Source organism: Artibeus jamaicensis, unplaced genomic scaffold, assembly GCF_021234435.1.
Source record: "Artibeus jamaicensis isolate MK-2021 breed Jamaican fruit bat unplaced genomic scaffold, CSHL_Jam_final scaffold_537, whole genome shotgun sequence".
Taxonomy (NCBI): Eukaryota; Metazoa; Chordata; class Mammalia; order Chiroptera; family Phyllostomidae; genus Artibeus; species Artibeus jamaicensis.
The window spans coordinates 18,337,917-18,359,784 of record NW_026522047.1 but is presented as its reverse complement, the minus strand read 5'-3'; the positions used below and the strand labels follow the sequence as shown (position 1 = coordinate 18,359,784).

At 41.8% G+C, this 21,868-nt stretch overlaps 1 protein-coding gene across 3 annotated transcripts in view; it reads right to left on the bottom strand.

Annotated features, from left to right (window-relative positions):
- The window catches only part of ARHGAP10 (Rho GTPase activating protein 10), a 246,072-nt gene that overhangs the window by 113,139 nt on the left and 111,065 nt on the right, over positions 1-21,868 (bottom strand). For all 3 annotated transcript variants that reach the window (XM_037162342.2, XM_053658368.1, XM_053658369.1), the window contains 3 exons: positions 9,054-9,135; positions 6,188-6,233; positions 4,106-4,171 (listed from right to left, as the gene is read on the bottom strand). In XM_037162342.2, coding sequence (XP_037018237.2) covers positions 4,106-4,171; positions 6,188-6,233; positions 9,054-9,135 — 194 coding nt within the window. The remainder of the gene's footprint in view (positions 1-4,105; positions 4,172-6,187; positions 6,234-9,053; positions 9,136-21,868) is intronic.

Genomic DNA, 21,868 nt, shown 5'->3' with positions numbered 1-21,868 from the left:
GAACTGGGGTTTGTTAGTGGTAAGTCATCTATTACTGAGGAAGCAAAGTGCATTGAGCTATTTCCTTCCAAACTCTTCTGTGTAGTTTGTTTCAATTTAGGATGGGTTGTTTTAAAAGAAGTTAAGAGAAAGGCTCCCCACGGAGCAGGGCTCTATACACATAAAACTGACAATTGTGTATCCCATTTCCAAAACACAGGCAGCTGTCCCATGAGCATCTTGGGTTCCCAAACTTTGCTACATATTAGAATACCTGGGGAGCGTTTAAAAATCCCACTTCCCAGCTACCACACTGACTGGGGGTGAAAGCCAGACCACGGAGTTCTTTAAAGATGCCAGATGGTCCCAGTGGCAGCGATGTTTGGGAAAGACTGGCTTAGGAAGTCCTCCCACGGGGCACTCAGGGCAGCAAGTTCCAGTGGAAGTCAGAGGGCCTGGATCCAGGAAGCTGATACCCATCACGGGCAGATATTTGGCAAATGGATTAAACGTTAGTTGATCGACTCCCCGAAGGCCCTACCTTCATGAGCAAAAGACTGAAAATGAGAGAGTATGTTTGGTTTTTTGTTAAGACTTTTTTGTTTTGTTTTGTTTGTAGAGAGAATAGAAGGGAGGGAGAATGAGAAGGAGAGAAACATCAGTGGGCCAGAGATACATGGATGGGTTGCCTCTTATACGCACGGAGGACTGGGGACCTGGCCTGCAATCCAGGCATGTGCCCTTACTGGGAACTGAACTGGCGACCCTTTGTGACCTTTCAGTTCTCAGGTTGATAATCCACTGAGCTGCACCAGCCACAGCAAATGAGAGGGTATGTTAATTGATTCTGATACTGTACTAAAATGGAGTTTGTTCTCACCTCAAAAGCAGATTAACTGCTAAACCATCCCACCTGGCCAAGATATATTTTTATTTATTTATTTACTTATTTATTTATATGCTATAAGATAATTAGCACCTATGAATGTTAACATATATTATACATGTTAATATACTGTAACATATTAGTGCCATATATGTTAAATATGTAATGAAAGATATGTTCGTACACTAAAAATGTTACATTTTCTGGGGACTACAGTTAAGTTTTAAACATTTGTCTGATATTTCAGTGATATCACAAATACAAATGGTAACAAAAAATGCCAAGTGTTATTTTTAAAAGAACATGTTAGAAAAAAAGGTGTACTGACCACTTTAACCAAAATGCATGAAATGGTAGTTTTCAGATGATAAGTCATGTTTAAAATGCTGAAAACAGTGATTAGAAACAATTCTTCAATCAGATCTCACTAAATCCTTCTGTCTGGTAGGCATGTGGACCCAGGAAGTACAGTAGCCACTGATATAATTCACCAAATACATCCAACCCCTCCAGTTTCCGAGGCTCCTGGTAGGGTTTGCTACCTAGAGCCCTGGGGATGGGAGGGGCCATGTGGCTATTTCTGAACAGTTAGTTGTGAGTGAATGTAACTTGCTTCAAAAGCAGAGCGTGCAGCCCTAGCTGGTGTAGTTCAGTGGATTGAGCACAGGCCTGCGAACCAAAAGATCGCGGTTTGATTCCCAGTCAGGGCACATGCCTGGGTTGCTGGCCAGTTCCCAGCAGGGGCCAGTTCTCAGCAGGGGATGCAACAGAAGCAACCACACATTGATATTTCTCTCCTTCCCTCCCCTTCCCTTCTAAAGATAAATAAATAAAATTAAAAAAAAAAAAAAAAGCAGAGCGTGCAATGCTGGTCCATAGCCCTCCAGAGCTGTTCCCTTCCAGCACGGCAAGCAGGAACCTTTACTTTGATTGGGTTGCAAAGGCAATGAGGTACCTTGAAGCCCCAGCATCAGTGATAAGCAAAAGCCCGCCTACCCATGCCTGGGGGAGAAATCGTCCTGATGTTCTGAACCAGAAACCTGTGGATTTCACGTTACAAGGACATAAACTAGCTTTGTTCTGACGGATGAAATATGTGAGACAACAGCAACGGTAGCATAAAAAAATATATCAGTGGCTTTTATAGCTGATTTGGAGGAATCATCAAGACCAAATTCCTTACGTTCAAAATTTAGCACAAAAAGCCTCAGAGATTATATAATGTTACTCATCGTTTTTAATAATATGATCTGACGGTCGATTCTTTAACTGAATTTTTTAGTCATTAATCCACTAAAAACAAGAGGCTTTACTAATGGAAGCCCTTAGAGAACAGAAGATTTGAAAAGAGTGGTTTTTTAATTATTTAAATGGAAAAAGCTAATTTAAAAAGTGTAGACTTATTCTGTTTAAAACATCTGACAACTCACATATTTATAATAAAAATAAATTCAATATATGCAGAGTTCAGTTCCTACAGGGTTAGGCAAAGGTAGGTTTACAGCTGTAATACACAAAAGAGTTTATTCTTATATTATTATTAATTATTGTATTACTTTCCACACAAACTGTAAATCTACCACCCCACCCTGCATGTTCTATTCCATGTACGTAACATCCAAAAAAACTATACATATCAATTAGAAAAAAATTCTAGACAGATTTCCATTTTTTCAGGAAAAAGCAAGTACATATAAAATGTTACTTCTGGGGAAAAAAATTTAATTTATCAAAATAATAAGCATGCTAGGAATAGAATTAATATTAACCTTCTTAAGAGGTTCAGGAAAAAACCAGAAACAAGAATAAGACAATGAGAAGTATGAAAATCAAAATGTATTGAAAAATACTATATTATTAAGAGAAAATCTTAGTGAACAGTGTCTTTCTAAAGTCTGGAAGTCCCTGAAGCACTAGGAAAATGAAGACATTTGTCAGCAGGACTTCAGTGCAGGCTGCAAGGAAGGAAATGGCCACAGCCTGAACTGCCACTGTAAGGGCTGGGAGGCAAGGCTTTCTGTCGCTTGGGTCTCTGTCCTTGACAGGCAAATCCCCAAATCATGAAAGGGCCCAGACAGAGCCCTCTGATGTCCCAGGCGGCGGTCCTGGCTCGTTCTGTAACGCAGAACTTGCTTCGACAGACAACTTGAATGCAATGCTTCCTCTTAGTATCCAGAGTAGGACTAGGATATATGTGTATGAAAGTGAGTTAAGTATTCGATGTATCCCTACTTCTCTTGGTCTCTTAACAAGGAGAACTTCAGCCTCCTGAAAGCCTGTTTGCATGGGCTCGATATTTCGTTTCTCGAGAGTCTGCTGGGATGGCTGCAAAGCGCCACCAGAGCCCTACTTTGCCTTAGGGACTAGAAGGAAAACACCTGTGAGTGTTTTCTTTACAGTCCCAAAGGTGGGGGAAAGGATTACCTTCCCTTGAATTTAAATTGGAAGCAACCCAAATGTCTATTAACAGGTGAATGGATAAACAAGTTCAGTTCATCCATATGAACTAGGTGGTCTTTTCAGTAGAGAGACCACCTAGGAAATAAAAAGAAAATGAGCTAAGGACACACTCAGCCAGATGAACTTCAAAAGCATTATGCTAAATAAAGAAGCCATGCTCAAAACACTATCTGCTGCACAATTCCAATCATATAAAATGCCAAAAAAAAAAGGTAGAACTAGAACAACAAGCAGCTCAGTGGTTGGTTGTAAGGGCCAAGGACGGAACAGGGGTTGACTGCCCAGAGGCGCAAAGAAATTCTGAGAAGAGATATAATCTATGATTGCAGGAGTAGTTCTACAACTGTGCACACATTGGTCAAAACTCATCAGTGTGTATTGTTAAACTCAGTGAACTTTCTTTATATGCAAATTGGACATTGAGGAAGCTTATTTTTTAAATGGAGACCCACATGAAGATGGAAGAAGGGAACATCTTAACCGTGCGTGAACAAGAAGTGACTCAGGCTGGCAGGCCTACACCTCGGATTCTTCCACGGATTCCCATCTCACAGCAGCTTCGTGTTTCAGGGCAGGGGGGGAGGAACATGCACGTGAAAAAGGAAACCCCACCCTCTCACAGTGAACCAACCAACCACCTGACACACAGGGTACATGTGCACTCCCATCAATGTATTTCACTGTGTGCACCCAGCCAATGCAGGAAGCAACTTAAAGGACCCTTACATGTCCCGTACCTACCGCATTTCATGAGCGAAATGACTCAGACAACCGCGTTACCTCGTGATTCGACGGCACTGATGCACTTTCTGATAATGGTGAATCCCGTCTTATCCAGCTGTGCACCTACAAGAAACGGTTATAAAATATTGAGGGCACGATTAATTAGTTATGCTTCTCTTCCTTATGAAAACAGGAAAAACTATTTTAATTCCATTGATTTATGTTCCTATTAAAAAAGGGAAGCTAAAAGCCATGTATCCTTGTTTAAATAATATGAATGAAAACTCCATATATTTAGAGCAGTGATCACTAGCATATTAAGACCTCTACTACCAATATCGATAATTTATAAGTAAATTTATAATTTAAAATAATTTTATGCTGGTAAAAATGACTTACATTAAATAGTGGAAGTGAAAGTGACAAAAATCTTTAGGGGAAGCTTTCTAGAAATAGTTAAGACACATTTTGCCAAAGTTCCAACAAGAGCTCAGTTTAAAAAATATATATATATATATATACACACATACATACATACACACACACACACAAGTGAAGGTTTTAAAATTACTTGACAGTTGGAGAAATGACACATGCTGTTTTTTAAAACCTAGGGGAAAATATTTAGGAAACATTTTTCAAAAATATTACTTGGGTCATGAGCTTCAAAAAGAATTTCATAACTTATACCATGCTCTAAGCATTTAATATTTTATTATTTTCACAGTGAATTAAAAAAAGATGATTCATGTAGCAGAAAAGACTTTTCTAAATATATAACTTTATTATTTTTCTAATACAGACTCTTGCCTGTGGATTAGCTAGCATACTTGGGCACCCTGACAAAAGATAATTCCTGTTTGAAATGAAACGGTGGAGGCAAACACGTTAGTCTGTGTATAGAACTGGGCATGGTGATGCTAACTCCTGGCTCTCAGTGGGGAGAGCGTGAACAATCCATGAACATAAACTTCGTAGGTTTAATGCATAGCTCGAAGAGAATTTTAAAGAGGAAAACTGGACAGCGGTTTGCTGTTTAGGGCTCTACAATTCACAGCCTTTTATAAAATGCAAGTGTTTCTTTCTGCTTGGCAAAACTTTTTTAAGGCATGTTTCCATTTCTCTATGAAAAATAAAGGAAAGAGAGAAGGACAAAAAGAGAAAGTGAAAGTAAAGAAGGGGAAAGGGGGGAGGGGGGAGGGGGAGGGGGGAGGGGGGGGGGGGGGGGGGAGGGAGGGGGGGGAGGGAGGGGAGGGGAGGGAGGGGGGGGGAGGGGACAAGAAGAAGTTGAGATGCTCCGCATATTGACAACCTCCTGTGACACACTGCCCATTTCCAGCACCAGGCCAGAGATGTCTTTTGTTCAAGCATTGGGGCTCAAGTGACATGCACACCCTGATTTTGAAATTGTGTGTAAAAAACATGTTTCCAAACTGTGGACATGTGATAAATGTACTCTTAATATCTCCAAAGATAGCAAAGTAATTCATAAAGAATCTAGAAAATCTGATATTTTTGGTTTATCTCAGTAAAAATTCACACTACAAAGCCACAGAATACTTGACTTTCCTCTAGTCTATACAATGCATGTGAAAATCATCCTCCTAGAATATGTGATTATGTGTTCCCATTGTTATTCTCTCAGGTGCAATGATGTATCATTTGTATAGCTGGACTCAGAGACGCTAAGGTGGTGGGTGGGTGGTTGGGTGTGGCATGGGGGGCGGGGGCAGGGGTTGCAAACAGGGAACCTGATAACCTGATTAACAGCTCCTACCCAGAGGAACTTACAACTTAGGAAATTGATAGATGCATACCTGACACTCTCAGGTGTTCACTTATGACTATAAGAATATATATCAAACTGAAATACAGAGAACATATTTTGGGTTTTGTAGAGAAAATAGTTGTAATCAAAGACTTTATTTTTCCAATGTGCAAAGATGGGATTAATGAGGATCACAACAGTCTGGGAGAATCTGAACAAGACCCCGTTGGATAAGCCCTCGGGAACACACCCAGACTGGGAGGGTTAGCTCGAAGGTGCACAGGGGAGCACCCAGCACCACCCCACACCAGCAATGAAGCAAAGACACTCGTGGAAAAGGGAGACAAGCAGCTTCATAAACTGGCACTTACTTCCTTCTGGTCTTGGGACGATGGCTCGGTTAAAACTCTGGAGCAGCTAGTGAGAGAGAAAACAGGGGAAACAACATTTTTACCAAGTCAGTAAAAGCAATTCTAGCAGGCACACCCAGGACCACGTGGAAGTCACACTGGTATTGGTGAAGTGCCGCCATGAGCTCTACGGTGAGGACCACCCAGCCTGCCTCTCACCGAGGGAGCGGAAATCAGATGAGGAAACCACAATTCTTAAGAAACTTATTGAAACTTCACGCAAGTAAAAAGCACATTTTAGTCAGCAAGATGGAGCTCTTTTTTTTCAGCACTATTTCCAAAATCTGGTTTTTACTTAATTAAGAGATGACTCCAGCCTACAATTTAAATAACTACATCTGAAACAGAAAGGTGACAATCACAGGCTGCTTCTAAGAATTCTAGAGCCTCCATATTACTTGCAAGGCATATACAGTACCTGCAAAAAAAATACATAACACCTTAACTATCACCATAAAAATACACAGCTGGACAGAGTTATGTGTCACTTCACGTGAATACGTTCTGAGAAACGCATCCCTAGTGAATCGTCATTGTGCTAACACAGATCTAGGTAACAGAGCCTACTAGACCAATCGTAAGTAGTGCTACACTTTACTACTACTGGCAGGTTTGTCTACAAAGGCATCTGCACAAACACGTAATACATTACAAAGGCTACAATAGACAAAAGGAATTTTTCACCTCCATTATAATTATGGGACCACCAAGTGTACGACGAGGTCTGTTGGCAAAAGGTCCAGCCACTGTTAATATAATGAGAATGGTTTGTACAACACTGATGTAATCTGGCAGCCAAGGCAAGTGGACTGGAATGCGCATGTGTGAACAGTGATGACTTCACTGTACTAGTCAGTGGGGGTGGTAGACACTGTTGAGTGAGCATGTGTACTGTGTGGCTGTCACCATTCACAATAACTAAGCGAGTAGAGCAATGAATCTGCATTAAATATTTCATTAAGCTTGAACATTCCTCCATGGCAAACGTCTGGATGGTTCAGAAGGCCACAGCTGTGGGCAGTTGGTGATGGCAGCCTCATCACGACAGTGCACCTGCTCATGCATCACGCCTCACGCAGAGATTTTTGGTGAAACATCAAATCCCCCAGGTGACTCATCCCCTCTACAGCCCAGATTTGGTGCCCTGTGACTTCTGGCTTTTCCCAAAACTAAATTCACCTTTGAAAGGGAAGAGATTTCAGACTGTCCATGAGATTCAGGAAAATACAATGAGGCAGCTGATGGCAACTAGGAGAACTATGTGAGGTCCCAAGGTGCTTCCTTTGAAGGAGACAGACGTGTCATTGTCCCATGTATGATGTTTCTTGTATCTTCTTCAATAACTATCTCCAATTTTCATATTACATGGCTGGATACCTTCCGGACAGACCTCGTTGTATGCGGGGGAGGGTACATGTGGTGCATGGCTGTATTTTCTTCCTGCAGACTCACCATTATTTGTATATCTCGAATTACTTGGCTCTTTACTCTAAAGGAGGGGCTACACGTGTCTTCAAGGTGAGATCGCACTTGGTGACAGATTTATTTCTCAGGAACTTAGTCATATGATCTTTTTCTATGCAAACTGACTGTCCAAAGCACTTCTTTGTTCTCTGAGGAGCCCCAGTCAGTGCAGGGTTGTTGGTACAGGATTAACGTAGCTGCCGTTCTGGATCTCAGTAACTATTACTGTTGTAAGTACTCTTCACTTCCAGATACATTGCAAAGACAAATTAAGAATATACAGACAGAAATATAACTACGGAGGCTAAATGCTGGTAAATATAATAAGATGAGCCAGAAATCCTATCACTACTTTTTTTTCCCACATGGCTGGTACATTCCCTGTATGGGATCTACTTCTGAAATTTATAATCTGGGTTCTCATCTTTGAAAGAGCACATCGAGATCGCCACACCCCCCACCTGTTCTGCGCTCCCCAGTGGGCTCCCCTTAGCGCCAAGCAGCACTGTCTGTTTCGTCAGCTCTGCTGACACCCCCCACCCCCTCTGCTTACTACATATGATGCCTACGGTGCCTCTTCCACTTGGCAAACTACGCCCTTTCCCTTCTTTAAAACCTGCTGGGGTGGCGAAGGCTTTCCAGAGAGCCCACCTGGCACCTGCACTGGCGATTGGGTCAAAGTCTCACTACTTTAAGCTGAGTTTATTTAAATTGGTTCTACGGTGTGTTCTGTAATTTTCCTGAGTCCCTACTTCAACACATGACTTGCCCAGTTCTCAACTCCCAAGGGCTGGCAGCCCAGGAAAATGAAAGTAGCATTTGGATAAAAGGGCAAACAGGCTGAATTTCTGTGCCAATGCATCTATAGCCCCAACTTAAATTTATTCCTCAAACGGTTATGAGTACAGACACCCATTCACTAAGGCGGCATAGCATCGCACACTGTATTCCATTAGGCGAACCCGTAAACTGTTAAATCAAGCAACATAATTACAGCAGTCACTTCCAGGATTGCCTGGCCTGTTTCCTGTTCCACCTCCACCAAGATCAGAATGAACTGCAAGTCTTTGCTGCATTTCTCTCTCAAAGCGCTGTGAGGCAGGCAACAAGAAATGGTGACCTCAGATGACTTCGTCAAGCAAGGCGAATCAGAGGGGCAAAGTCATGAAAGAGCAACAATAAAAACTAATGATACACCAGTCTTGAGGCTGCCACCTCAAGCCACAGTACTAGAATACTGAACGCTTCCGAGAGTCATTCGAGCATCAGTTTCAGCAGCGACTATTTTTTAACCACTGTAAAAAATGAACACAAGTCCACTCTAAAGGGGCCCAAAAACAATTCGAGCACTGATGATTCTTACCGCTTCTTTTCCGCCCAGAGCTTCCAGCCACTGCCTCCGTTCCTCCTCCGAGAAGGCCTGCATGGTCAGGGAAATGCCGGGCCTGAAAGACACGGGGACAGAGCAGGTCACCCCTCGGCGGCGGGAAACAGCCTCCTTCTCTACTTCCTAATGCTTCACGGGAGCGGTTATGTTGTTTTTGGAACGTTTAAATTGTGATCAAGTACACATCGTAAAATTTATGATCTTAACCATTTTAGCTGTACAGTGCAGCAGTGCTGGGAAACCAAGCTCCAGAATTCTCCGTCTCGTAAAACTAAAACTCTGCACCCATTAACACTAACTGCCCATTCCCTTCCCCCACCCAGGACCAGACGGCCGCCCTTCTACTCTCTGAGTGCATGACCGTGACTGCTTCAGGTGACGCTTATAAGCGGAATCACACCGTATTTCTCTTTTTGTGACTGGCTTATTTCACTTGGGATAATATCCTCCCTTTTCTTCATCAAGGTAGCAGCGTATGTCCGTATTTCCTTCTTTTGTAAGGCCACGTAATATTCTACTGTGTGCATTTTGCTTATCCATTCAGTCGCCCATGCTTCCACCTTTGGGCTGCTATTAATACAGGTATAAATATCTCCTCAAGGCCTTGTGTCCAATTCTTTTGGGCGCACATAATAACTGCATATTTGGTCCCTGATCCCATTTCCTGGCACGAAGCTCCTTAAAAGCCCTTGAAATCTCTGTAACGTTTTGCACACTAATGAGATGATGGGGCTGGGGCTAATGAATAGCTTCATGATGGGGGCAGGTTGCCAAGGGAACCAACCATGTGATTAGAAATGGGAACTGTCCGTCCCATCCTCCCCTACGAGGCAGGGAGAGGGACTGGAGACTGAGGTCAATCACCAATGGCCAAGAATGTAACCCACTGTGTGCTACCCAGTGAAGCCTCCATCAACGTCCCTAGGACCTGGGCAGCATCCAAATCGGGGAACGCAGGCAGGCGCTGGGAGGGTGGCAGGCCCAGAGAGAACAGGGAAGCTCCAAGCCCTCCCCACACACCTTGCCCTATGTACCTCTTCATCTGGCTGTTAACTTAGATCCTTTACGATATTCTCCTCTGTAAAAACCCGCGACGGTACATGAACTTTCTCTGAGTTCTGGGAGACACCCCAAAGTATGACTGAACCCGAAAGGGTCACAGGAAGCCTCACTTTATAACCCATCAGCCCAAAGCTCCGGTGACGACCGGCACTTGCAAATGGCATCCCAAGGGGGAGAGGGCAGCCTGTGGGACTGAGCCCTTAATCTGCGGCATCTGCACGTACTCTGGTTAGCGCTGGAACCGAGTTCAACTACAGGACACTGGGCTGGTCTCCACAGAGAACCGCAGGATGTGGTATGGGAAAACCCAAACACCGGAAGCAGAGATGTATTTTCTAAGTAGGAGGAGCGGGTCTTTGCCTCACACTGGGTCACATGGTAGTTCTACTCTTACTTTTTTGAGGAGCTGCCACACTCTTTTCTACAGAAGCTGCTCAAGGGTTCCTTTTCTCCACAGACCAACACTTATGCTCTCTCCTCTCTCTAAGTAGTCATCCTACTTCAGTGTGAGGTGGTAGCAATTATTAAATTTTTATTTATAAAAGAAATACATATTTAGCCCTAGCCGGTGTAGCTCAGTGGATTGAGCAGGGGCCTGTGAAGCAAAGGTCGCTGGTTCAATTCCCAGTCAGGGCACATGCCTGGGTTGCAGGCCAGTTCCCAGCAGAAGACACATGAGAGGCAAACACACATTGATGTTTCTCTCCCACTCTTTCTCCTTCCCCTCCCCTCTCTCTAAAAATAAATAACATAAAAATTTTTAAAAAAAGAAATATATACTTATTGTTACAAAACCAAAAAGTCACCTTTGTCCCATTCTAATTCCCCCCCCCCCCAGGACAGTGCTATTAACCAGTTGGTCTGTTTCTACCCTGTTTGGTCCTCAGGGCCAAGGTCAATCTTTCTCAGATCAGTTTATTCAGACATAAGGAAATCCTGCCAGAAAACTCTGAATACTGCAAAGGAATCCTAGGTAAAAAGCCATTCGCAGTGCCCCTTAACTGATGGTGGGAGGTTTCTGCACGGAAACAAATCTGTCTATGTGATGAGAAGTATTAAAACTTTTTTGACATGGAATTAAAAGGCAAAACACCCCAAAATACAAGAAACTGGAAATAAAAAATTGATGACTGAAAAGGAAAGTAAATATTAATTATCATTTGATACTGAATACGCTTTTTGAAAGTTATCATTCCTGTCACAGTAGCTCACCTCATTTTTGTAACTACTGGATCTTTTTCAGCTAAAGCAAGCTGTAAGAATTAACAGTAATTCAATGAGCGGCACAATCTTTATAAAGTATAAAGCACCCTCCCAGGGCACTCTGCCCAAGCCCTGCCCCCAGCCCCAGCGCCCACTCCCACGGGGGCACCCCTCCTGGCCGTGATAAAGCAGAAGTTCTCCGCCTAAAGTTCACTACATAGTAACTCTAGCTGCAACTGACAGGCTCTCTCAGCCATGACCATTTCTCCAGACTATGAATTCTGCAGGAACAAAAACCACCGACTGCCCCCAACCCCACCCCTGAACAGCAACGGGCTCTTCGTCCATCATCTTGCACTGGCCCAGCTTGACCGCTGACTTGGCGCCAGGCAGCACAGAGGCAAGGGGCCACCTCCCAGCTCTGCCACACACAGCTCCTGGTGGGGCAGGGCCCGCAGCAGGACGCCCAGTCGGGCTGCTTCCAGCAGTTCCTTGACTGGGACGTGAAGATATTGGCCCCTATTTTTTAGTATCCCTCACTTAGTATCCAGGGGAGTCAATGAAAATTGTGAGAAAAAACTTAAAATGGTACAGAGGTCTTTCTCTATATCACTTAGGTGATAAAACAATATGTGTGGAGGTCTCAGCTCTGCAAAGGTGCTCCAATCTTGTAGAGAAAAAAAAAAACATCTACAAACCTCTCTAAAAGTTATACGTACTCAAACATTTAATATGTAATTTAAGGGGACAAAAGTAGGGAACGTAAAATAAAATGACATCGCAAATACATAATAAAAAGTTGACAGCTTTTACAATCCAGAAATGGCACAAGTAGCAGAGAGGTGTGGACCCAAGGTCAAAAGTGGCAACCACGTCCGTGGGAAGACAACGCAGGGTTTACAAACACTCGGTTCAACCACCACGGAGTGACCATCTGCTAACCTTTAGGTCTTGTACCAGAGGGTCAGGGTTTAATTACTGAATTACCCTACTGTGCACAGGGCATGGGGCTGGGAATACCACCCACAAAGGGCTTACTGTCTAGCAGAGAAAGCAGAAGGTAAATAAACTATAAATAACAAATAATTTCAATTTACAGAGCACTGCAAAGGAATGAGATAATGATAAATGAGTAAAGCCAGCTACCCAGGAGAAAAAGAAGTGATAAGAACACATCAGAAGGTGTTTGCCCTTCAACTTCATAGGTGTTATAAACTGCTGCGGTCACACTGGCTGGTGTGGCTCAGTGGACTGCGTGCTGGCCTGCAAACCAAAGGGTCACCGGTTCAATTCCCGGTCAGGGTACATGCCTGGGCTGCCAGCCACGTCCCCAGTAGGAGGTGCACGAGAGGAAACCACACACTGATATTTCTCTCCTTCTCTTTCGCCTTCCCTTCTCCTCTAAAAATAAATAAAATCTTTAGAAAATTTGTTTTAAATTGTCGAGAAGACATGTGTGGGTTACCCTGCGGCCTGTCTCAGAAGGCAACCTCAGCATTTCCAGGTGCAATGAGAGGAAGAGAGAGAAAAGGCTGGCCTAAGCCTGGATATCAGGTTTCCCTGCAGAAGACACAGTTAATCTGAGGCCTGAAGGATGAATGAGCAATGTCAAGAGCAACAAGGTGGGAACTGTCTGCTAAGCCGAGAAGGTGCCCAGGAGAGAAAGGACACACATTGGGAAACTGGGTTTGGCCTCGTCACTGGTCCTGTAACCCAGGCACAATGGAAGCTGGCGAGGCAGCCCTGGGGTCCAGCCACACAGGGCCATGCTAAGGCTCTGGTTCATCCTACAGGTCACCAGCGGTCTTTAGCAGGAGAATAACAAGATTAGATTAAGTGTGTAGGTAAATGCTAGTTGCTGGGTGGATGGTGGACTGAAGAAAGGGAAGAGCTGGCTGCAAGGACTCATGGAAGACTGAGAAGATGAGATGGAATGGCAAAATGAGAGGGGAAATGACACTCTGGACACACATTCAAGAGGCGCTTCTACATGCTGTGGATAACAGACTACCGAGTAAACAAGCTGTCCCTCAAAGAACAAAGGGCAGATCAATTACAAGACAGCCTCAGTAACTAGTAATTAATTCCATGAAAGCCAAAAACAACTGCAGCGAATCAGGGTTCAATATTATATTTATACCGACAGCATCATACACTTGGCCTGATGAAACTCCTTGTGCTTTCTAGTTCCTTTTTAGTTTTCCCCTAAGGTGGTCCACTGATATGCGAGGAGAAATAATATTTGCAGGTCGGTGGCTGGATACTCAACCAGATAGCACAGAGAGCAGCAAAGACAGATGCTGGGTAAGAGAAAGGATGACTGGTTCTGGGAACTTGGAACACAAGAAAAAAAGGGTTGAGTTATGAACTGGAATTACAGACACTGAAAAAAGCAATTGTCAAGCTTCAGCTGAAACAGCCATGTTACATCTGGATAAAAAGCCCGTGTGGCAGAAAAATCTAAAGTTTTATTATAGGACTAGCCTCCAGGCACAATGAGTCAGACCTGAGCCATCCAGCCCAGTGCGGAATCTCACAGAAAACCAATTTGTTGAGAGATGAGAGATTAAGTAGAAATGTATCACCTACCAGGAAGGAATTCTATTTCTGTTTACATTTTAACAAATAATAACATGGTTAACTGAAAACAATTCCTGTGTTGAGAATTAATTCATCACACTGCAAGTTCTCCAGAACCCTTCACATCTGCAACACGCTACTTACGGGGATCAGTCACTGGTACTATATAAAGCTCGGTCCCCAGCCCATCACAAGCAGGGCTCACACTCACTGCTTATTCACGGAACCCCGTCTCTAAGACATGAGTGCAGGAAAAATAAAATGTAGTGCACGTAACACGTGTTTTCACCATTTAAAATCCCTCAAGCTTGTTTTCAATAATCAATACTTAGGAAATCATTAACCAAAAATGAGACTTTAGGAAACACCACACACATGTTAAACTACAGTATTAACAGCACCTCACTATTAAACCAACCTATCGCAAATGCTCTAGTTTTTGAAACAAAGACACGTGTTATTTACAAAGTCTACCGAGCACAGGAGACAACACGGTGAATACAAGGACAGGAAACCACAGACAATTTTATAACAATGTACTAGATTAGCCACATTTACATAAAAAAAGAGTTATTACATCACCTTCATTTAGTGCAGGAGTTTCGGTCACTAGATTAGTCACTCCACTACAGCCAGAACTAACTAGAATTGAGATAGAGTCCCAACTTGGCGTTCTCAGAGCCAATACCACTGCAATGCGTTATACTGGTCCGACTGAGGACGCAGCATTCTTGTCTTCATAGAGTGACTCGTTTCGACCAAACTAACATCTGAGTACCTAACACATGCCTCAGGCGTGGTGCTGAGCTAGGAATGCTCCATCGTGCCAGCGAGGCAAAGCTGATTCTCGGCAAATGCAAAGGCAACAGATGAACTTCAAGAAGAAAAAATGAACCAGGTAAAAGAAAGTAACTTGCCGGGATAGCCTGTCCCTCTGTATTTAAACGGTAATTATCCACAGAGCACTATCTCACTCTGTTTCCAGTAAAAGCACGGACAACCGTGCATCAGGCATTCCACAGGCTCACGCAGGTGAGGCAGTCCAGGGAGCCGTTATCTGCGTTTACACCTGACCCTGAATCTATTCATTCTCCTTCAAGTGCAGTTCTTGCAGTCCTATCAAAGCATATGGAAGACACGTGTTCTCCTTATATTTTACATGACAGATCAATGAAGCCACAAATTAAGAAAATATACAAATGTACAAGAGTGGAGACAAACATCTACAAGACAGTTACGAAATGTCCAATTAATGAGCTATCACGGTAAACAGAGGAAATGAAAAGAAAAAACTAAGAAGCAGCTATCAAACTTGTGGCAGTAACAATCAGAAGTATTCTCCTGCTCTTCTAAGGCGAATGTTAAAAAGGAAAATAAATAAACCGAGCCAGCACGTTACAAGTCCTGCCCTGAGTTTTACTGTGAGAATGGGAAAGTGCCAAACAAAAGACTTTTTCAAAGTTAGAGAAACATGATGTCATCATCGGTGTCTCATAAGGTTTGCTGGCAAAAACTTTTAAGTGCAAATCTACGAATCATACATTTTTCCAGAGATGATAAAAGCATGTTGCCTGATTTTACTAAGGATGAAGACTTTGTATTAACTTCTTTCTTCTGTCCACCAGAAAGTTGTTTCAGAGAGAGAAAGTAAGCAGTGATTTAGTCAGAAGCAGGATTATACCCTCCAAGAAAAGTGAATTTCAAAGCATTAACCACTAGAGAAGTGCTGCTTCAGCTTAGAAAATAGGAAGTTAAGACAACATCCGTCTTGCCCTTAGAAGAACACAGTGGAGAACCTATAGAATCACTGTTGGTGGTGGTGGTGGTGGTTTTAATGACCATCTACGACCTGAAGACACAAAGAAACCTAATGAGCCAAAATGTTTCTAGTTTCACGCTCACACACGCACCTGCACACTGGGACACAAGGCTGCTTTCATGGCTCGTGAAGCAGGAGGACGAAGAGGAAGCCATCAGAGATGGGGAAAACAGAATTTTAACAAAGTCTTAAGTGGGACGGTGGGCTGTTTTAGAGTCCCCAGAAGACGCAGACACAAAGGAAGTCTGAAGCCACCGCTCAACTCCTTCCCAGGGGACTTCGCCAAGCACTCAACTGGCAGTCTGGGCGCAGGGCTGAAGGTGAAGCCCTGAGGTGTGTGGTGCTCATTACGTACACAGGGCGGGGCAGGAGAACTTCCAGAGAAGGCTCAGGGTCTCCGCAAATCACAGGAAGCCTGTGATGAACAAAACCTCACTTCGGTAACAACAACGCTGAATCTCAGCTCCACTGCCAACTGCAGTGACAGCCCCACAATCAGTAACCTAATGGAAGAATGAGCACGCCCTCTTTGCCCAGGTAAAAAACTACTCACCTGAGTCTCTACTGCTCTCTTACACACAGCAAAAAAAATTATGAGGCATGCAAAGAAGAAAATGTCACCCTACATCAAGTGAGGAAGCAGTCAAAAGGACCCTACCCAGAAATAGCCCAGATGGGGTAGGGGGCAGGGAATTCAAACAGAAACCTAAAAACAACTGAAAGCATGCTAAAGGATCCAGTGCAAAAGGTGATTCACTTGTATAAACTGAAGGGGATTTTGGCAAAGAAATGCAAACTATTCACAGAGAGATGACTGGGTATATGCAAGATGGAAAATAAAATAACAATGATGAGGCGGTCAGGAGGATACTTTTCATATGCAGACCAACTGATCCTGACTTCACATCCTTTATCTAATTTCAACCACGCCCGTATCCCCCCCCCCCCATAGCCTAGAGCTCCCCCATGTTATTCAAACTAGGCAATCCTGACTCCTGACCAAAGCCTGGAGTTTCCCCATGAAGCCCTGGGTGACAGGGCACAGCTTCTCCTCTTGGAAACTAAAAACAACAAACTTCTCTCCCAATGACATTAGCCTCACCATCTTGTCACTTGGTCACTTCCATAAATTAAAATGCTGCAGGTACATTTGAAACAGGTATCCAACAGCGTAACAAGATGCAACCAGACTCCCAGAATGTGAAGAAAGAGAAAATGGAGTACAAGAACTATTAGAACAGGTAACAGCTAACATTTTGCAAAACTGATAGGAAATATCAATCCACATCCCCAAGAATTTCAATGAGCCCCAAGCAGGATAAAAGAGAGAAAACCACGCTCAGGCACATCATAAAGAGGAAATCATGAAGGCAACAGAAAAAAGAGACACATCGAGGGGACAATAAGAAAGATGGATGACGTGCCAGTGATATGGGAAACTTTGAAAAACCTCTGTTTAACCTTTATTTGCCCAGGCCCCAGGCGCCCTAGGGAGAATGATGGGGCCGTCTGGGAGGGCGGGTGGCTGGATAGTCAGTAGGACTGGAACCAGCACCCTGCTGGGAAAGCAAATAGCCGGATAGTCAGTAGGACTGGAACTAGCACCCTGCTGATAGAACAATTATCACATTCTGCTTCTGTATCCCACGGTTTGTCACGTAGACAGGAAGACCCCTAAGCTAAATAACCCCCCAAGAATCCTTTGTTCAAGGCTCAGAATTTGGAGACTGACTCCTCTGGGCCCGTGCACGTTAAATAATAAACCTCGTACTCCAGAATCCCTCGGTGTCTGGTTGCTTCATTTTCCTATAACACCAGGAGGAAAAAAATGGAGGCCTGAAGACATGGAACGACTTATTTGAAGGGTCAGGGTGAGGGGTAGGAAACTGTCAATGTAGACTCCACTCATCAAAAATGAAGGCAAAATAGAGACATTTTCAGAAAGACAAAATATGAAGAATTCTTCTCCAACAAACCTGCATTACCAGAAATGCTGAAATTAATTTAGCCTACTGAACTTACAGAAAATGGCACAAAATTAGAAACTCAGTCCTGAAAAAAAGTAAAGAAAATCAGAATTGATAAAAAGAGTGATGATATAAACAAGACATAAAAAACCCATACATATATACACCCTCATATCTATGTATTTATGCACCTATATATACGTAAAATGTTGTATTTCTTTACATTTTACAGGTTATCAGTTTCATAAATTAAAAGCTGTATTACTGGGTTCGTAGTGAAGGTAGAATTAAAATATAACAAGAGCACAGGAGCAAAAGAGTGGTGAGCAGGAGTCTAGGTTCTTCTACTGTTTATGAAAATGTAGATACAATGATAAATTCAAAATGCATGTTATACTCTATGATGAAAAACTAAAAATGCACATACAAAGAGGAGTAGTAAAAAATCAAATGGAGGAGACAAAATGGAATACTAAAAAAATTGAACTCACTGAAAAGTAAAGGAAGAATAGAAGAACAAAGAACAAACAGGACAAAAAAACCAATACAGTAGGCTTAAACTCAAACAGGTTACTGACATCATACATAAGTGGACTCAGTTATATGCTATTAATAAACAACAAAATTGAATGCACGGACAGGTAAAAAAATGGTAAAAAGAAGATACAAGTAGACACTAAGCATAAGAAAGCTCATGGGGCTATTCTAGTAACAAACCAGGCAGATTTCAAGATAAAGACTATTAGCAAAAACAAAAGACATTTCATAATGATCAAGAAGACATACCACAAATGTGCCTGCACATAAAGGATCTCAAAATTCAATACGTTAAATAAAAATTGACAAAATTAATGGGAAATAGGCAAGTTCTAATCATAGTGAGAGATTGTTCCATCCCTAGGTTAGTAAATAATAAAATATCAGAAATCAAGCAATACAGGATGTTTGAGCCACTCCATCAACCTACTACTCTGCCATTTAGAGAACACTGCCCCCTCCGCGCCCCCCCCCAACAGCGGACGACTCGCTGTCCTGCTCCAGGTCATTTGCTAAACAGCCCACATTTGGGGCAATGAAACAAGTCTAATTAACCTCGAAGTACTGATAAAATACAGAATACATATGTTCTCTGACCAAAGTAGAAAAACAATAATAAAGGGAGGTGGGGAGCACAGGGCGGGGGGGGGGGCTGGGATGGGAGAAATAGACAAAAAAATGTACTTGAAAAATAACTAAATAAAATTTTTTTAAAAAAGGAAAAGAAAAACAATAATAAGATTACAGGCAGAAAATCTCCAACCATTTGAAAATTTTTAAACATTTTAAATAACACCTGAGTTAAAACTCAACACCTATGCCCTAATCACAAAAAAATTTAAAAAGAAGTATAATGAAAATACTACACATCAAAATGTGTGGGATGCAAGTTAAGCAGTCATTAGAAATTTTCACATTTAAATGCCTACAGTCAACAACAACGTGGAAAATCAATCGTTCTACCTTAAGAAGGGATTGAAAATAAAATCCAAAGCTAATAAAAGCAAATAAAGATAAAAACAGGAGACAATAAAATATAAAATGGACATGATTTTTCTGAAATAAATAACACAACTGATTAAACTTAAGAAAAAAATTTAAAGAAAGCTCCAGGATCAAACACATAAAACAGTTATCACTACAGATCTTACAGATATGAAAATAAGTGGCTATTATACACAAATATATCTCAGCTTAGCAGAAATAAACAAATCCCTTGAAAAACCCCAATTTATCAAGACTAACAAAAGAAAAATAGAAAATGTGAATGTCCCTTTACTCACTAAATAAACTGGATCTGTAATTTTTAAACTTCCCACAAAAAATAAAAATTTCCACCCACGATGGCTTCAGAGGCAAATTCTCACCAACATTTAAGAAAGAAAGAATGCTGATAATCACACAAACACTTCAAATAACAGCAAGTGGAAAGCTTCCCACATCTTCTGAAGCCACCTTACCCCTATATCAAACTCAGACAAAGACATTACAGAACAGGATATAACACACAAAATCCCTTCTGAACATAATTACAAATATCCTTAACCAAATATTAGCAGAATGAATACAGCAATATACATAGAGATTAATACACCGTGACCAGTAGAAGTTTGTCTCAGGAATGCGAAGTTAGTTTCAGTTAGAAAATTCATTGCCATTCACCCATTAACAGATTCAGAAAAGGTTGTGATCGTTTCATTGATATTGACAAATACTTTGTCAATAGTCAACATCTATTCATTATTAAAAGTGGGATGTATAAAAACTTCCTCAGCATGTTAAGTGTCTATGATCTTCAGCGAACACCGTACTTTACCAGTAAAATAATAAATGCTTTTCCCCTAAGATCAAGAATAAGGCAAGATGTCCAAAATCATTACAGCTATTCAATATTTTATTGGAGGTCTTGGCAGCAAAATAAGACCAGAAAAAGCAATAAAAGACATACAGAACGGAAAGAAAGAGAGCCGTCTTTATTCACATACAATGCCATTGTATACATTAAAAAACCCTGAAGAAACTACAAAGAACTAATAAATCAACTCAGCAATATTAATAAGCACAACTGCATTTCCGTATAGTAACAGTTTATTGGATAATAAAATCTAAGACACTGTCAAAATAATGTCCAGAAACATAACTTACAGAAATTTAACAAAAAATGACCATGACCCCTATACTGAGTATAAAACATACTGAGAGAAATTAAAGACTGAATAAATGGAACGTCATACACAAAAATTATTAATGTTCTACGCTGATAATATTGGCCTGTAGGTATTTTGTGGAAATAAACTGATTTTAAAATTTATGTGGCAACACGAAGAACGTAGAACTGCCAGAACAACTTTGAAAAACAACAGAGGAATCCCACAACATGTCTTCAAGGCTTGCTTTAAAGCTGCAGTAATGATGACATGGAATTCAGAAGGACAGGCAGAGCAATGAACAGAGGAGAGGCTCGAGACGCAGAAAGAGACCTCCGCACACGCAAACGATTTGCGACAGAGGTGCCAAAACCATCCGGTGACAGGAAAGCCATGCTCAACAAACGGGGCTAGAAATGCCGAGTACAGGAAGAGGGAACACTCAGCCTCCATAAATCACACCGTGCACCCCCCAAAACCTTCACAAGGCACAGACTGACCATAAAGCTTTTACAAGAACATCTGCAGAAACGGTTTTGCAACCTTGGGATCAAGGTTTCTTAGACCAAATATTTCTATCAATTTTTCTAAATTGATAAATTCAACTTCAGCAAAAGTAGACTGTTTTTTTTAATCAATCTAAGAAATGCATGTACAGTGTAGAGAATGATGTGGAACCTAAAGTTTCTAAGATCTAGCAGGAAATATTCCTACAACTGTCTATTTTTAGCTTCAGTCAGCTTTTATTCTAGAAAAACTCCAGTGAAGTGTTACAGCCCCGTGGAGGCCCTATTGTTTAAAGCTTGATTTTTGGCCACCTCATTTTAGCCAATGAAAGAATGCCAAATTCACAATCTTCTTTGTATATAATGAATGAACTTGACCTCCCATGGAATCAAACCTGAAGTTTTAAAGAATCTTTGTAAAGTAGGATAAATTTTGTGGTATGTTTAGGTTTACAGCTGTGATTCTGAGCGTTAACATTAGATCATAATTGTTGGTTGCCTTCAAAATTGCGGTTAGTGCCACAGATGGGAAGAAGCATGAAGCAGACTAACAGGACTGACTCAGCCACAAGCATTGGTTAGCGTTCCTGCTTGTTGTGAGAACAGAACAAGAGATCCATTTACATTTACTGTTCAATCTTATTTGAAATTCGGTTTGGCCATATGCTATGGTCAGAAAAGAAATACCATGTAGAAAGGATCGTGTTTTACTCTAACATCAGCGTTTAAGTGTATGTTACAGCTAACTTTGTCCTGGAGAAGTGGAGGGACTGTTCAATTTTCATCAAAAGACACTATTAAGAAAATGAACAGGCAAACTATAGATCAGAGAAAATATTCATGACTAAAGCATTTGACAAAACATTTGTATCCAGGTTACCTAAGTAACTCCTACAATTCAGTAACAAATAGACCAACAACATCATTTTTTTTAATGAGCAAAATACTTGAACAGACACCTCACAATGGA